The 19,171-nt window shown below is 41.3% G+C and overlaps 1 protein-coding gene across 5 annotated transcripts in view; it reads right to left on the reverse strand.

Annotated features, from left to right (window-relative positions):
* Agtpbp1 (ATP/GTP binding protein 1) overlaps positions 1–19,171 on the reverse strand; it is a 108,326-nt gene that overhangs the window by 84,806 nt on the left and 4,349 nt on the right. For 4 of the 5 annotated variants that reach the window (XM_035443018.1, XM_035443017.1, XM_027409701.2 and 1 more), the window contains exons 4-7: positions 18,386–18,517; positions 16,006–16,099; positions 4,735–4,772; positions 1,047–1,255 (exon numbers count right to left, since the gene is read on the reverse strand). In XM_035443018.1, coding sequence (XP_035298909.1) covers positions 1,047–1,255; positions 4,735–4,772; positions 16,006–16,099; positions 18,386–18,517 — 473 coding nt within the window. Of the gene's footprint in view, positions 1–1,046; positions 1,256–4,734; positions 4,773–16,005; positions 16,100–18,385; positions 18,518–19,171 lie in introns of those variants that run through there. The other variant, XM_035443020.1, reaches the window with a different exon arrangement.

Below are 19,171 nucleotides of genomic sequence, written 5' to 3' on the forward strand. Positions count from 1 at the left end.
AACTGAAGGTGTGAGAAATAAAGTGTGTGTGTACGTGTGTATGAGAGTGTGTGTGTGTGTGTGTGAGTGTGTGTGTGTGTGTGCGCGCACATGCACGAATGCGTGCACCTCAGATCCAGACTCTTGGTCTTCTATAAGATGCCCATGCAGCTGGTAAGACAAAGGTGGGAGCAGACCCCACTGCAACTCCTAAGAGGTTGGCTGGCTGGCCAATGTCAAGTACAAGTGATTCAACAATATTGTTGTGACAACTGACCTCTCAGTGGTACTCTGACATACTACACAATCTTCAACACCTGACTGACTTAGTTAGACAGACAAATTAGGCTCAAAAATGTGAAGCCACCTGATTCACCACCGTACACCAAGTACCTATCACTATGTGTCCAGATGGTAAAAACAGAGAAATGAAAAGGCTCAGTAGACACATCAAGTGTTTAGATGCAGTAACCAGTCATGTGGAAACTTGGTTACTGTGTGCAAAGCCAAGAGAACACTTGAACAAGTGCCTGGTCATTTCCAGGGACAGAAGATGGCTGCACTGCAATTCCCCTCCATCCCTCTAATGACAGTCTTCCACAGGGCCACTGCCAGGCTGTCAGGGATGTGTGTGGTTAAGAGGCCTAGCAGAGCTAGCAGCCTACTTGTAGCTTTCATCTCTCTCTGCCTGTCCCATCCGTGGCCATGATACTCCCAATGCTCACAGCAGAACTGCCCCGCCAGCTAGAGAAGCCTCAGTTACCTTGAGAGCACACAAAACTGCCAACCCAATCACCCAGGCAACACAGCTACAGGGAACCCTCAACTGTGTACCCGGTTTATACAGCTACAGTGTGGCTCCCGCTGCAAAAAGGAGCACTTGCCACTCTCCAACCATCTCTGAGGTCACATGCAAAAATCAACTGGGATTATTGGTTTGACAAAAATTTTAAATATATTTGCACTATGTCCACCTTCCTGGGTACTTGCATGTTAATCCAATTTTCTTAAGAACCAGGACAGCGTCATTAGCGCTTCAGCAGAATGAGGAAACCGAGGCAGCTTACTTGTGAAGTGTTATACAGAATCTTCATCCCGTTCGCATCGATGAACGCCTTTCTCCCCAGCTTGATGTTTGTGATGCTTTTTAAGCTCTGCAAGATCCCTTTCCGAATGAGCATGTTTCTATGCCGATTATCATGGCGGTGCCAATCTACATAAATTGTTAAAAGCACTTGAACATATCCTCTGTCTACGGCTCTCCTGGCATTTGTTTCTTTAACAAGAGAAAATTGGGAAAGATTACTTTATAAATGACAGGAGAAAGTTTTAACATGAATTAAACAAAAGAGTAGAATATCAGTATTGTGATAAATCCCCAGCCTTTAAAAAAGAACAGCCACATATTTAATAATTTCTAACAAAATAATTATGGCAAGTTCCAGAAATTATTACAGTTTCTAGACACGTTCTTGCCTAATTATCTTTTCACGATTTACAACTGAAATCTCATTCCTAGTGTTGACACCTGCAATCCCAGCACTATGAGGTGAAGGCAGGAGGGTCACAAGTCTGACACCAATGGGGTCCTAATGGCAGTGCTGTCCCAACAAAACAACTGAAAATGAGTGTGCTTACTAAGACAAGGTCTGTAATTTTTTAAGTTATACTAATTTTTAAAACTCCGGATATTTTGCAAGTTATAACATATGGGCCTTTTTCATAAGACAGAGCATAATGCCTTTACTGACTATCTATGAACATGACTTTGCTAAAGGCAATTGTCAGTCTTGCTTATTTTCATTACAAACTCTGTATTCCCATTAAAATTAACCCCACTGGATTGTAGCTCTTGTTACCTATAAAATTTATCTTCCTGGTGTAATTAACTATTCTATTTATTCTACAATTGTATAGATATCCACTACTTAATACACAAAATTTAAAATAAAACTTGTTTTATATAAAAGATAAGAAATAGTGATTAGAAAATAGTTTTTTTCTGGCTGGAGAGAAGGCTCAGAGGTTAAGAGCACTGACTGCTCTTCCAGAGGTCCTGAGTTCAATTCCCAGCAACCACATGGTGGCTTACAACCATCCATTATTGAGATCTAGTGCCCTCTTCTGGTGTGCAAACACACATGGAAGCAGAATGTTGTATACAAAATAAATAAAGAAAAGAAAAGAAAAAGAAAATAGTTCTTTCTAGATACTAAAATCTTAACATAAAAAACTATAAGTTTTCTGGAATTGGTCCATTTTAATGGAATAAAACTATAAGAAACTGACTTTCTCACACTTAAAGATTACTACCCAAAAGAACACATCTACTCAAACAACAGCCATGGGATGCCATCAAGGCAATGCACAGTGCCACCCAGAGTTGCTGTGGCAGGGCTACGAGGGCTGCAAGAGCAGAGGAGTGGGGAATAACCCACCTGGGGTTGCTTCAGTACAAACATGAGTCTCTTCTTAACCTCAAATGCACCCACAAGCAACCTTGGCTTATGTTATGGACCCAAGATGATACTGATTTTAGCTGCCTAAGGATCATTGGTTTCTACACATGCTCATGTAGACTAAATCATAACACTGAGATATAGCTATTCTCTTTCAGAACTAAGCTCTGACATCAGGGAGGTGCAGGCTGCTCATCAAGAGGAGGTGGTTTTCTTACGAGAGCATTGTTTGACATCAGCACCTGGGGGGTGAGAATATGAGGACTGCCAGCCTGGGCTATTACAACAAGACCTTGCCTCAGACAAGAGAGAAAAGCAAAACCAAACCAAAGTGACCCTCCTGTACATCTACAATAGCTAGTTTTCTGTGAGGCTGTTGCTATTTATATTATCAGCTCAACTGCTTGATCTGACCAACAATATTTTCTTCTATTTGGGGCTAGGGATCTAACTGAGTTGATAGTGTGCTGGGAGTTCACCCTCCAGTACCCCATAACCTGGGCAAGGCAGTGCACCTCTGTAATCTCAGCACTCAGGAAGTGGGGACAGGAAGATCACGAGTTCAAAGTCACCCTTTTCTACACAGCAAGTTCAGGCCAGCCTGGGATATAGCAGACATTGTCTCAAAAACAAGAAGAAAGTATTTCAAGCAAATACACACTTTTGTTTACACCACTTAAAATGTACAAGCCTTTAATGGCTAGCTGCTAATAAGACTTAGTTAAAAGCTTTATGGTCATTGCAGTATTTACAACTTTGTTTCTGATGGAATCTGCAACAGCCTAAATGATACTTAGAGGAAATGTTTATATTCAAACATAGGTGCTGAACTGGCCCTTACAAAAAGAGCTATCTACAATCTGCACTGAGCACAAATAAAACAAATCAATAAACTCAGGGCACAAAAGTCCCTGGCACTCTGTCTGCCCTTCCCTTTCAAAGCACAGAAGCCGCATCGGATGTGCATCCACTAAGGGCCCTGGGCTCCACACTCTTGTTACACACACTTCCCTCCCACATTTACTTCAGAGAGCACAGTGGTCCTCTAATGTAAATGGCTGCCCCACAATAAGCAAGTTTTAATGTAAGAGAGGATGCTCCAAAATGCCCTGGTCCATTTCAAACTCTGCAGCCTGCCACTAAACACTATTCTGCATTAAGTGCCCTGTGTTGTGCAGTGTAATTTGAAGAGACATCAAATACAAAGTATTCATCAAATGCTTTGCTTTGTCACATGTGACCCTGGTCTACAATTTATCACATCACAGATAAAAGTAGCTACCCCACTGAGACCCGCCCACTCCATCCCAAAGGTGAAAGTATAAATAAGAATTCTGGTAAACAAACAAACAAAAAAAAACATACTTTTAAACTTAATTTTACTTTTTTAAAAAGACAAGATCTTACTATGCAGTCATGACTGACCTGAAACTCCCTATGTAGATCGAGTTAGCCTTGAACAGGCCATCAATCCCCCTGCCTCTACCTCCTACCTACTGGGATAACAGGTGCTTGCCACTGTTCCAGCAAGATCACACTTCTAATTAGTCATATTACTATTAAAAATATATAGCCATGAAAACTTAGTAAACAAGGTGGCCCCACCCCGACAATAGTTTCTGACCAGCTGCCTGTTATGTACTGGGAGAGGAGGGACATGCGAAAGCCATCAACAGAAAATTTAAGACTAAATGTCAAGATTAAATGTTAATTAAGCAACTGATCATATGGGAGAATACTCTGAAAATGTTTTGAAGACATACTGAGCCTGCTGGTGGGAAACCCCACACATGCAGCACTTGCTCTCCAACAGCTACAATCAGAAGCCACATCCCCAAGCTGCAGCTCTGAAGACACAGTGAGTTCTGTGCAGACGGATTTATCACTGCTATAAATTCACAGTGTGCCACTTTCTCAGGGTTATAAATTTGAACTTATAGTAAAAACAAAATTTCTGATAAAAGACACTATGCTAACTTCTATGAAGCTAATATGCATTACAGTGACATGCTGATTGAGCTACAGTTTATTCCATCCATTTGGATAATTTATTTAAGCACATCATTTTCATATTTCTAACTTTTACTGACAAAAGCACAAAGCTTTGCCATTAGAAGAAAATAAGTAAATGTCATAGAAGCATCATTTTTCTGAGAAATGAATCTAATAATATCTATAACTTTGACTACAAGAAACTAGTTTACTATATACACTAAATCTAATTTCCAGCTTCTTGAACACAGATATATATTTAGAGTATTTTAATTACTATTATTTCTAGTATTTAAAAACTTACTTGATTTTAGCAATGCAGCAAGAGTGTCTAAAGCAACCCTGTCAACACAACAAGAAAACACAAACAACAACAAAACTAGTGAAATGAATCTACAATAAATGCATGCAATCTTGTCAAATATTATCTTGTCTATTAACCATTCCAAAATGCATTTACTCTTGCAACATGACTGATTATTTGGAGTTTATTTTGTGTGTATCTCTCCCTCAGTTCATAATAGATTAGATAATTAAAATACTCAAAGTACTTGTAAAATTTAATAAAATTAACATTGTCTAAGTCTTTATGTCAGAAATTAGGTAAAATCAATTACAGTATCTTCATTTGACCTTTTGAGAGCTCACAAGCAACCAAAATGAAAATTCAGGGGCCCTGATTACAAAAGAATTATATAGGAACAAGTTGTAACAGTCTAGTTCAGGCCTACAGAGGCCTACAAGTGTCTCAACTTTCTCACCTAAGTTTTTCAGTGCCATGTGATAGAATCCTTAGACACAGGATTCTAGGGGAATAACTGTAAACTGTGAGACTCAGAAGCAAACCTAATTACTATCCCTTCACAGGACATGGAAAGAGCTCTAGAAGTTGAAGGTATATACATTTTCTTGAACATACTCAGTTACAGTGATATCAGCTACCAATAATCAGCCATAAAGACACATTATCTATTACTGTAGAAAGCCTGTGAATCAAATGATTACCAAACAGTGGGTTACTGGGGAAAACAATGTCCCTCAGTTTCAACTTCAAAAACATAAGCCGACACAGTATAGTAGCTCCTTGTATGGTGTTAGCAACTATAATTTTATAGTAGCTCCTTGTATGGTGTTAGCAACTATAATTTTCACTAAAAATATGTAGTATCAAGATTGAGCATTTCACTCACCATGAAGCATTTGTTGAATGCCTACTACACACTCCCTCTTCATGGACAGATATTAAAACAAACATCATTTCAACAGATTATTTTATAATTGACATTAAGTAATAGAAAGTATACACCTATTAAAAAAACTACTTAAGAAATTAAAACTCTGGTGATGAATAGCAGGCCCATGTGTTGGTGGTAAAGGAGAAGCTGTGATCAGATGAAGGGAGGCAGAGTGTGAGCGACCGGAAGGTCTGCACTGGATGAATACCAACTCCCAATTAAACCTCAAAACAAGCATTCACAACTACACCAGAAATAGATGTTTCATGGATCTGAAAGCTATGGGATCCAAACTACAGTATGCCTAAAACCACATTAAAAATCCTGTAAGGAAAATAATATAAGCCACTTGTTGATAAAGGGAATTACAAAATGAGAAAGGTGTCCCTTTAAAGAAATCAACAAGAGTTACTTGTGAGCTGTGTGGCCACTGCAGAGCTCCCAAAGGCAGGTAGGAACATGCAGGGTGGGTAGGCAACAGAGGCAGTCATCTAAAAAGTACTTTCTGTTTGGACAAAGATCTCTGAGCCCATCAGATACTCAGGTGTTGAGCACCGAGCATGGGGAGGGGCTGCAGCTGCTGCGGGCACCTGCAGTTAAGTCACGAGGGTTAGGCTCTCCTATGGGACACCAGGCTGCTGGCGCCATTCCGTGAGGTCTGCACGTCACTCACCTGCACTCTTGCTGCAGTGTGGTGGACATGTCTGTTTGGAAGACACAAGAGAGACACAACTTGGAACTAAAGAAGACTGTCTGATACTGTTCAGGCAATGCCTAGAAGCAAGCCAAGCATTACCAAAACCCAAAGAGCCTGCCGACTAGAAACGGTCTGATGTGTGGGGGGCTAGCTGTCAGTGACTCTTAAAGGAGGCTATGCAGAGGCTCACCAAGCAGCACCAGGTGACCCTCACAATCAGGGGCACTGCTCCTCTTTCTGGAATGGAGAAATACAGGGAGAGTCTGTAACAAGAACCCAGACTCAAAACACCATGGTCTACAAGCCTGGCAGTCTTCAGAAATGCTCAAAATTCACACTTTGTGGAGTTGTCATACCATAAAGACTGAGTATAATAACAGTAACATGGACTAAAACACATTTATTCTCACAGTTACTATCCTCTTAGAACCGTAAAAGTGACTAAAGCACTCTGTGGGCCTGAAGACATACAGTAAATCCTCAGTACTGTCTACCAAGTCTACACTTGCATGGATGTAGTGGCAACTTATTCCACCAACAGATCTGAGTACCAGCCTTAGGGTGTGGCTACGGAGTATAGACATGATCCCTAATAAGGAAGAAGAGGGGCCTCACATTCTCTCTCTTGGGTTGGGGTCTGAGCATCATGCATCCCAGAATCCTGCGCCTCCAGGGGCAAAAGACTGTAGCGGCTATTTACCTCCATTGTGTGAGTGTTCCCCAAATAAATATCTGTTTTTTCCTTATTCAGGCATACATGGGCTTCCTGACCCTGCCTTCACACAGCTCAACTGTTCTCAAACTTTATGTTCCCCGAGGATAGACGGTATGCTGTGCCAGACAGGTGTGTCATACTTCGGGGTGAAATCAAAGAGAACTAGACACTGTCTGTGTCTCTGTGGCACCTTGTTTAACTTTAAGTGTGTTTCAAATTCCTCTACATTGTGGTAGAGCACCTGACCTTCATGTACAAGACCTGGGTTCACTCCCTGGTAGCACTTAAACTGAGACAAAGATAAATTCCTCTAAGCATTTCACAATAAAAGCTGCAAGACCCATTGAATGGCATGCATTCTTTAAATCAAGGAGTGGATGCCACTGAGCATTTCTTGGCATTTCAATATAACATTCTCTCTACCAAACGTTTTACTATAGATACTATCATGAACACCTAAAATAGCAACCTCAGATGTAAGTGCACAGAAAGAAGTCCGTATATAAGAGACATTTCAAGGAACATGGCAAAATGAAGACAGCTGACAACACGCTGATGAAAAATATTAACACATGCAACTAATTTAATTGCTGTTACAAGATGAACTGCATTCCATATTCTAACCTCAGGATCTAACCTTACCAGAAAACAAGGCCAGTGAAGATATATATAATCAGTTAAGATGAGGTCATGCTGCAGGTAGGTGGGCTCTTAACACAGCTTGACTGATGTCCATAGAGAAGACCATGTAAGACAAGCACACATGAAGAATACCACCTATTGAGGATGAAAGCAGAAGGCACAAAGCTACAACTGGCAAGGATTGCAGAAGACTTGCCAACAACCCATCAAAACTAGTGAGAAGTCAGAAGGCAAGTCTCTCCAGGGAACAGCCTGCTGAGAAACTAAGATGGGGCTTCCAGGCTCTTGAACTGTGAGACAGTAACTGCCTGTCATTTCCTTTTATAATGAGATTGTGTGTGTGTGTGTGTGTGTGTGTGTGTGTGTGTGTGTGTGTGTGTGTGTGTGTGTGTGCGCGCGCGCGTGCGTGCGTGCGTGCGTGCGTGCGCGCGCCTCCCAACTGGCAGCTGCTTACAACACACCTGAACCAAATAAAGTGCTTCTGCAAGTTTTGAGTCTAAAACTAACAGTTTTTGTTGATGTTTATTCCTGGTGTTGGAAAGCTGGAACACAGACACAATTTGTCTATCACCAGTAACACTGAGCTTACCCCACAGCTGCACTAACTTAAAAGAAACTAAAACTTTTACCAAAACATTATTCAAAAGGTAATAAACTTCAGCATAAAACTCTGAAACTCTATGAAACTGACAAGCCAATGTCAATTTCTAAAAGGAATTATAAATGCTAAATTTACAAGATAATGTGAGCTTATGAAAGTTACAAAAACTCTTAAATATTTTAGATGAATGATTCATGAATAATCATAACTGATTAAATTTCTCACTTTCAAAATATTTACACTTTCTCCTAGAGTTTTCCAATTTTTTTTCCTCCCAGAAGAATACTAACAACAAGAACCAAAGGATAGCCCAGGAGCAACGAGGAAAGAACGGTTTGTTTAGTTAGTTAGTAATGAAGTCAGCACACCTACTTTAAGTTGGAGGTCATCCTAGCAATGAGCTTCACCATGAGGTGGGCGCTAACAAAATTGCTGCTCTCCTTGAAGGAGGGAAAACAAATGCACAAGGACCATGAGGAACACAGCTATAACTTCCTGGATTTCCTCCTTCTGGACTAACAGTTTAAATCCAAGACCTAAAACTAGAAAGAGAAAAGAATCCTAAAGACAAGCTTCAGGCTACAGACAGGAGTTTCCTGTGACCCTTTCCCTTTTAAATAGGGCATTACTTAAGAAGGTAGAACAATACAAAGTTCCAGATATCATTGCAAACTAGGATAGAAAAGGTCAGATTTCTAAAAAAGGACATTGATGGCTAGCTACAGAATGTGATGGGGGATGTCCTTTTGCATGTTGTGAATATATGTTTCTCTTATTGATTGATGAAAAATGCTGATTGGCCAGTAGCCAGGCAGAAGTATAGGTGGGGTTACTAACTAGGAGAAGACTGGGGAGAGGGACGGAGATGGTGAGTCGTGAGGAAGATGCTACAGGGAGGATAGGGTGTCCGGGCATTCTCCAGTAAGCCAAGACCATGTGGAAATAAATACACAGATTAATAGCAATGGGTTAGTAAGAGAGAGCTACCCAATAAGAAGCCTGAGCCATAGGCCAAACAGTTGACAATCAATATAAACCTCTGTGTGTTTATTTTGGAACTGAACAGCTGCAGGACCAGGCAGAACAGAAACTTCCATCAACAAGAATGATTTAAAATAAACATAATTTTTTTTAAAGTTCTTTTAAAAATACAAGCAGATCCCTCCTGCTCCCATCCTCCACCCCCTATTCCCCAGGCCCAGTTTACCTAGGAAATCTCTTCTATTTTCCCTTCCTAGAGGAATCCATGAACTCCTCTTTGGGCCTTCCTTGTTACCTAGCTTCTCTGGGGCTTCAGATTGTAGCCTGGTTATCCTTTATAGCTAATATCCACTTATGAGTGAGTATATGCCATGTTTATTTTTCTGGGTCTGGGTTATCTCACTCAGGATGATTTTTCTCTAGTTCCATCCATGTGCCTGAAAATTTCATGATGTCGGGTTTTGGGGGTGTTTTTTGTTTTGTTGTTTTAACAGCTGAGTACTGCTCCATTGTGTAAATGTACCACATTTTCTTTATCCATTCTTCAATTGAGGGATATCTAAGTTGTTTCCAGTTTCTGGGTATTTATGAATAATGCTGCTATGAACATGGTTGAGCAAATGTCCTTGTAGTAGGATGGAGCATCCTTTGGGTATGTGCCTAGCTGTATCTTGAGGTATGTTGATTCCCAAGTTTCTGAGAAATCACCATACTGATTTCCAAAGTGGCTGTACAAGTTTGCACTCCCACCAGCAGTGATAGAGTGTTCCCCTTTCTCCACATCCTCTCCAACACAGACTGACATTAGTGTTTTTGATATTAGCCATTCTGACAGGAGTAAGATGGTATCTCAGATTTGTTTTGATTTGCATTTCCCTAATGGCTAAGGATCTTGAACAATTCTTTAAGTGTATTGCTGCCATTTGAGATTGTTGAGAATTCTCTGTTTAAATCTATGCCCTGTTTTTAAATTGGATTATTTGGTATTTTAATGTCTAGTTTCTTGAGTTCTTTATGTATTTTGGAGATCAGCCCTCTGCCAGATGTGGGATTGGTAAAGATCTTTTCCCATTCTGTAAGCTACCATTTTGTCTTATTGACAGTGTCCTTTGCCTTACTGAAGCTTTTCAATTTCAGGAGGTCCCATTTATTAATTGGCGATATCAGTGTCTCTGCTACTGGTGTTAAGTTCAGGAAGCTGTCTCCTCTGCCAATTCAGTCAAGACTATTTCCCACTTTCTCTTCTGTCAGGTTCAGTGTAACTGCATTTATGTCGAGGTCTTTGATCCATGTGGACTTAAGTTTTGTGCAGAGTGATAGACATGAATCTATCTGCAGTCTTCAACATGTCAACATCCAGTTATGACAGCACCACTTGTTGAAGATACTTTCTTTTTTCCATTGTATAATTTAGGCTACTTTGTCAAAAATCAGGTGTTCACAGATAACTGGGTGGATTTACATCAAGGTCTTCAATTCAATTCCATTGATCCACCTGTCTTTTTATGACAATAAAAGGCTGTTTTTATTACTATAGCTCTATAGTACAGCATGAAGTCAGGGATGGTGATACCTCTGGAAATTCCCTTATTATACAGGATTGTTTTAGCTATCCTTGGTTTTTTGTTTTTCATATGAAGTTTTGTTCTTTTGAGGTCTGTGAAGAACTGTGTTAGAATTTTGATGGGGATTGCATTGAATCTGTAGATTTCTTTTGGTAAAGTTACCATTTTTACTATGTTAATCCTACCAATCCATGAGCATGGGAGATTTTTCCATTTTCTGATATCTTCTCCAATTTCTTTCTTCAAAGACAAAGTTCTTGTCATACAGGTCTTTCACTTGTTTGGTTAGAGACTGGGCTGTGTGGGTTGGAGGCAGGACGGAGAGCCCATTTGGGGGTTAGGGAGAATCCTGTAGCCAGGGAAACTCCCAGGAATCCCAGGACAACCCGAGCTAAGACTCCAAGCAGTAGGAGAGAGGGTGCCTGAACTGTCTTTCTCCTGTAATCAGATTGGTGATGACCCTAATTGTCATCAGAGAGCTTTCATCCAGTAACTGATGGAAGCAGATGCAGAGATCCACAGCCAAGCACAAGCCCAAGCTCCAGGAATCCTGTTGAAGAGAGAGAAGAATGGTACGAGACAGAGGGGTAAAAGTCATGATGAGTGTGGGGGGATCCACAGAGACAGCTGACCTGAGCTCATGGACTCTGGACCAACAGCTAGGCATCCTGAATGGGACCAACTTAGGCCCTCTGCATGTGTGTGACAGTTACATAGCTTGGTCTGTTTGTGGGGCTCCTATCTGTGGAATCAGGACCTGTCCCTGGAGCTTGAGCTGGCTTTTGGGAACCTGTTCCCATGCTGGGTTGCCTTGCCCAGCCTTGATGCAGGGGAGGAGCCTGGTCCCACCTCAGCTGGATGTGCCAGGCTTTGTTGACTCCCCAGGGAGGCCTGCCATTTCTGAACTGAGACAGAGGAGTAGATGGTGAGGTGCTGCAGTAGGAGGGAGGCGGCAGAAGGGACAGGAGGAGAGAAGGGAGAGGAAACTCTGGTCTGTATGTAAAATAAATGAAAATTAAAAAAAAAATACAAGCAGAGACACAGCCAGATGGCTTAGCAGGTAAAGGCACTTACTGATAAGCCGGTTACCTGAGTTCAAATCCCAGGACCCACATTGTGGAAGGAGTTGTTCCCTGACCTCCATGTGAACATCATATTGGTGTATGATGGTGGGAGTGTGCACACACACATACATACATACACACACGCACACACCACATGTGTGCACACATGTGCAAGTAAATAAAATAAACAAATAAAAAAAACTTTTAAAGAGAATTAAAATATAAGCAGAGGGTTAGGGAGAGGCCTTAGTACATCAAAGCACAAGCATTATAAGCCTAACCTCAAGCTTGACCCCTGAAACACACACACAAACCTCTATCAGTGGTGTGCATCTGAAACCTCAGCTCTCCTACAGCACACAGGGAGCCAAGAGGACAGTGCAGCAGCAAGACCAATAAGAAAGGCCACACCTCTCCAAGGCCAGAGGCAAGGGCCAGCTCACCAAAACTGTCTTCTGAACACCACAGCAGGCCATGGCAACACATGTATACAGACAGACACACATACACATACACTAATTTAAATACCAATAGGAAAAAGGAATAAATGATAATTTAGATGACTGCATTCCTTTCTCAGAAGTTTTAAGCCTATTGCTCTACAATGGAAACATCTGGAAATACCCCAGTGTTCCATTTTAACAACACTTTCCATTGGTTTATTTATGGTGCTGTACTCTGAACCCAGGACTGGCTGGGCAGTCCCTCTAGCACCACCTGCCTCCACATCAATTCAAATATAATTTTGAAATGTTCTGTTTCTCCTATAAACATTTTATATTAACTGTGGTAATGTGGATACAACAGAATCATGTAGATATTAATATTACATAGGAAGGTCATTGCCGTTACGCTAACATACACTAAAGATAAATGATGCACTTCTTTACATATTAAAGGGGAAATGACATATAAATGAATAACAGGTCTTAGAATGCAACTCACAAGCACAGCACCAACCTAATATATACAAAGCCATGAGTTCAATCCCCAGAACCATCAAAAAAAGAGTGCGGTGTGCATACATCATACACTTCAGTATCATCTAGAGTTCATCCACACTCAAGTTCCCACATTGCCAACTAACAAAATATTATATTCATAGTCACGTGCTCCTAGGACTCATCTCATTAAATCCCTGAAATTTATAATGAAGACAACAAATCAATAAATCTATCTTCAGAAGAACAACAGGTTAAGGAACTTACTCTGGACTGTGGGGAGTGGTAGTGAGTGGTGGGGCAATGTCACCTCTGGCCCATCTGCCTCCACAGCCCACTGCACTGAACTCACTACGTCAAGTGGGGGTTCCCTAGCTGTGATACAAACATTTTATTTTGTCATATTTTGCCAGTTATTTTAGGACTGTATATGAGGGTTATATAAGTAAACTTTTGGGGCCACCCTACCAAATACTTGTACATAATTATATGTACAAGTAATCTTCTCAAATATTTTGACCTGTTTGTTTATTTATTCCTTAGAGAGAAGCTCTCCCAATGTCCCAGGCTAGCAATATTCAACTAGCAATATGCCTGCCTTAGGTCTCCCACATGCTACAATAGGCACCCACCACCACATTCAGTGATTTTGGCAGTGTTAAGAAAACAACAAAAAGAAAAGGTCCAAATACTCTGCAAACTGTTGTTAAAAAATAGGATTTGGAGGCTGGAGAGAAAGGTCAGCAGTTGAGAGTCCACACTGGCATTTCAGAGGACCAGAGTCTGGTTCCAGCAGCTGCCTCAGGTGACTCACAGCTCCCTGCAACTCCAGCTCCATGTGGACCTGACTCCCCTGGCCTCCTAAGGTACCCACATGCATGCACATACATGCATAACTAAAAATAGTAACACAAAATATTAAAAGAATAATGTCAGTCAAATACTTCTTGCTGACATGTTCGTCTTTATAAACATTTCATTGCTAAACCTTTAAGAAGACATGTTTTTTAATATTTATCTTTATTATTTTTAATCATGTGCATGGGGTGGGATGGGCAGTTTAGTACAGTGCCTACAGAGGCTGAAAAGGGCATTGGATTCCCTGGAGCTGGCGCTGACCAACACAGATGCTGGGAACAGAGCTCAGGACCTCTTCAAGAGCAAACCACACTCTTAACCTCAAGCTGAGCTACCTCTCCAACCCCAGTGGTCTCTATATTCTTAATTGTTTTATATGTATGTGTGTGTATCTATGTGAGTACATGCTATATATGTGCAGACGTGCACAGAAGCCAGAAGAGGGGTCAGAGCCCCTGGAGAAGGCATTAGGAGTGGTTGTGAATGACCTGACATGGGTGTTCTGGAAGAACAGGAAGCAGGGAGCTCTCTCTTGCACGAGCAGTCATTATTTTACAAACCCTAATCAAATAGCAGATGCAGGCAGTGGTAAGAGTGCATGCTGAATCATGAAACAGCAGGTGGAAGGGCTATTCTGACAAGCAGACACCGCAGCACAGCGACCATAAGTGATGCCCAGGTGCTGCCTCTGAAACCCTGCATGCTAGAAAGTAACTGCAGGCAAGCTGCAAGTACCCATAAAAAGGATACACCCTTATGCCAAGACCTACACATACTGTCGCCTAATCCACCACGTGACACATCTTACACATCACACAGACCCTTCAATAAACACAACAGAACAATGGGCTGTTTGTTGTTTTTAAAGTATTATAATGGCTGGGTGGTGGTGACACACACCTTTAATCCAACCAAGTACTTGGGAGGCAGACGTAGGAGGATCATTGTGTTCAAGGCCAGCCTGGTCAACCAAGCAAGTTCCAGGGCAGCCAGGACTACAGAGAGAAATCCTGTCTCAAAAAAACAAGCAAACAACAAAAAATAATAGTACTGTTATTATGAGATACAAACAACACATAAAACTTATTTGAACGCTGATACTAATAAGCCAAGTATTAAGAAGGTATTTCTTCAACAGTCAGAAAACAAGAAATGAAATTAAGAACCACTATTAACATTGCTGGGCACAGAAATGAACTTGTGGCAGCATAAGAAGTTTGCATAGTAATCAAGCTCTAGAACTGATAGATCAATTGCAATGGCAGATACAATCTATGGACGGGATGAATAACAATAGCAGAGTGCTGGCCGCTGCTGAGATGGGGAGTGCGTGGAACTACGCTACTTCTCTAGGAAGCTGCAAACCCCTTAAGATTATGTGGAACAATATGTGTAACTTGTTTATTTCTCATCTAAATAAATCTATGTAAAATTGTGACTCTACGACAACCCAAGAACATGGGGCTATTTTCTGAAAGCATTACCCTGTTAATATCTGTGAGCAGTGACACTATTCTTCCTTCCTTATTTAACAAAGGTATATGCTAAAGTAGTCTGTCAATTTACTGGGAGAAATAATCATACCATAGAAAATACCTATGATTTACTCAACAGTCTACAATAAAACACGCAAACAGCACCGTGGCAGTAGCATAAACAACAAGACAAAGATGACATATGGGAACATGGGGTACCATATATTATGAGCCTTGCTGTGTGAGTTTTAAAAACCCACCAACAAAACTGTACTAAATATAACCCCTAACACAGAGTGCTTCATTTCTGAGGTTAGAGGACCTATCTATAAATTAATGGAAACACACACACACACACACACACACCATATATATTTCATATAGTCATACATCCACACATATCTCAAGAGAAGAAAAGATAAAGAACAATATGATTGGGCAAAATAGAAATGTATGATTTTAAGACATGTCAGGTAATCTAGAGAAGGAGACAAAGAGTCTTTAGCAGATTAGTAAATTGGGTGAGGACTACAGTAGGCACTCAACAAAGGTCTCAGTGAATGCTACTCTGGACATGGCCGATTTCAAGAAGCATTGAAAGTCGTCGGCATGTCTAAAAAAACCATCCTTAGTAAAATGGAAGTTTCCCGCTCAAAGGTTAAGCTTTTAATGAAGAACATCTTCACCACTGTAAGAATCACTATTTAGGAACTAGAGACTCAACTGCTCAGGTAAGTATCCAAGCGGCGGTGCGCAGAGTGACTAAGGACGTCCTCTACTCACACCTAAAAGTTCACTCACCTCATAAGACCTGAGTTCTTCTTGCTGAATGGTCCAATGATCTTAAACATCAGCTCCACAACCCCATTTTTACCTAAAAATACTGCGTTCACAGCTGAGAAACAAGAGAAAGATACAAAGTGGCATGAGCCTTAATGATAAATCCAAAAACATTCCAAAGTATTTAGTCAATATGAATGCAAGCTATCCAATACACTCTGAAGGTCTGCTGTAGGGCTTTGGCGGGGAGGGGTGCTATTTTGCTTTATTTTAGGGGAAGCTGGAAGTAGCTAGCATTCCTGAAAGAGTCATTATGAGATTTGACACCAGGAAATTGAGTGTGGGGACTAAGAGCCAAGCACTGACGTGCTCTAAGGAAACTGAGCACAGCAAGAACAGCAGACACTACAAGTCATGGTCACACTGTCGTCCGATGCAGGAAGCTCTTTATTCCACTGAGCATCCCCACTTCAGAGTGAGACAGAGGGACTTCTGGGGAAAATGATGGGAACACAAGTTAGATCTGCAAGGAGCAAGGTGGAGTTGAGAAGATAGAAGGTTCTGGAACAGCAGATAGGTACAACATGGACAATGTCAGAATGAGAATCACGGGAATGAACTTACACACATTACACCATACCTGCAAACGAGAAGGTGAGAAAAGACAGGTAAGAGCCTTCTGAGTTAAGCCCTCCACTACAGGAACTGCCCAAGCAGCAACAAATTAGATAGACCTTTCAACAGCAGGGCAGAGCTCAGAGCACCCTGAGAGTCCAGCAAGGGAAATGCACCCAGGATCTTCACTAAAGCAACCTCTGAGCATACAAAAATGACAGTTTGCGTATTCTACAGAGAACCCACTCTGTGGCTTTGGAGGCTGTCCTGGAACTAGCTCTTGTAGACCAGGCTGGTCTGGAACTCACAGAGATCTGCTTGCCTCTGCCTCCCGAGTGCTGGGACTAAAGGCGTGAGCCACCAACGCCCGGCGGTTGGTTGGTTTTTCAACACAGGGTTTGGTTTCTCTGTAGCCCTCCCTGGCTGTCCTGGAACTCATTCTATAGACCAAGCTGGCCTCGAACTCAAAAGATTCACCTGCCTCCGACTCCCAAATGCTGGGACCTAAATCATGTGTTTCTTTTTTTTCTATCCTAACTCTTCCCTCAATTTTACTGTTTATGTCTGTTCTTAACTTTTTTATTAAATATCAAATTCTTTCACTATGTTCTTCTTAGTCATATAAATGTTCATTGTTTTTCTGAGCATACCTTCAACTAAATTGTTAGCATGGACATGCATACATGTATACACACATACCTTATACTGCATCAATATTTTTTCATGACATACAAATGGTCTGTAATTTATTTCTAATTTGTATGTGTATGTGCATGTGTGTACATTTGGAGGCCAGAAGTCAACATCAAGTGTCTTTTTTCTATTGCTCTACATTTTTTGAGATGGGTCTCTCATAGTATCTGGAGTTCAATGACTCATTAAAACAGGCAGCCATGACAGGCGTTGGTGGCGCACGCCTTTAATCCCAGCACTTGGGAGGCAGAGGCAGGCAGATCTCTGTGAGTTCGAGACCAGCCTGGTCTACAAGAGCTAGTTCCAGGACAGCCTCCAAAGCCACAGAGAAACCCTATCTCGAAGAAAAAAAAAAAAAAAACAGGCAGCCACACACAACAAGCACTTTACTAACTGAGCCCATCTTCCTATGGCTCGTGCATGAACTGAGATTCATAGGAAGAAAACATATAGGAAATGCTCACCTCACAGGTTTGAGACCTAATATATCAAAGTGAGCACACGGGGGTGGAAACTGGAAACCATCTCTACAACCACTCGTCTCTCCCTGTCAAGGGATGCTAAGTCAATGCTGCGGGTGAGACCATGTGCCTTCTTTCTCCTATTTCATCTGCCAACACCCACAGTGCCTCACCTTTGTTTTCTGTCATTGTGACCAAAATACCCTGACAAAAGCAACTTATGGGGAAAAGGTTTTGTTTAGCTCCTGCATCGGTCACAGCAGGGAGTCCAGGCAGCAAGAGCCTGAAGTCGCTGGTCACATAACCAACTGTAGTCAGGAATAGAGAGCAATGGGTGCTCAATGAGTGCTTGCATCACCTCACTCCCTCTACTCCTACAGTTCACAGCCCTCTGCCCAGAGAACAGGGCCACTCACTCACGGGGGAGGCAGGGTCTCCCACCTCAGGACCACAGGCACCTGAGCTAGACCCTCTCCTTCTTACTCCAAGTCACTCTTGTTGACTTCTGAGTCATACTGATGTTTACATCCCACAATTTTAGAGATTTATAGACTTTATATGGTTTTTAAACTTCATTTTGTGTCACTTCCCACCCCTGAGTGGGTAGGTCACAGCCACCCTAAAGTACTCACAGTTGGTAGAATACACTCGCAAGAGCTGAAGACAAGGCAGAACCAAGCGATAGTTCTGAAAGTTCTGCTTGATCAAATTCAGAGTTACGTTCAGTGCCCCATTAACTCTAGCTTTCACTCCAAACTTTTTATCTGTTTAAAAACAAATTCATTCACATTAAACTTCTGAAGGTAAGCTGAAAAGCAGTGAAGACTAAGGATATAGCTCATTGGTAGAGGGCTTGCCTAGAATTGCTAGACCCTGGGTGCAACCAATAGAACTGCCAAACCAGCAGTGACATATTAAATCTGTACTATACATTCATATCAGATGTCAAGTTCACATGAAATAATCAAAATGTTAATCGTTTCTGTATAATTTCTAATGTTGCTTACCCTTCTGAAGCACATCCTACAACAACAAGGCAGGAGAATAAGACAGGGGCGAGGTTAGAGTAGCTCAGCATATGTGGTCCCATGCAAGGAGAACATAACTGATCTACTAGCCAGTAAGTCCAATTCAATGCACCTCTCTCAAATGTAGGTAAGAAGAGGAGTAAACAATCTAAATATCCATTACCAGTATTATTTAATATGAACATTATTTTCACACCTATAAAATATGCAAATTAATATAAATATGAATTATCTTAAAATAGAAAATATTGTGGCAAATATATCAAACAAATTTCTAAGCAGGAAGGTGGAGAGATGGCTTAACAGTTACAAGAGCTTACTACTCTTCCAGGGGACCCAAGTTTAGCTCCCAGGACCCAAACACATGTAAGTCCAGTTCCAGGGACAACT

The sequence above is a fragment of the Cricetulus griseus genome, chromosome 3 (genome assembly GCF_003668045.3).
Source record: "Cricetulus griseus strain 17A/GY chromosome 3, alternate assembly CriGri-PICRH-1.0, whole genome shotgun sequence".
Lineage (NCBI taxonomy): Eukaryota > Metazoa > Chordata > Mammalia > Rodentia > Cricetidae > Cricetulus > Cricetulus griseus.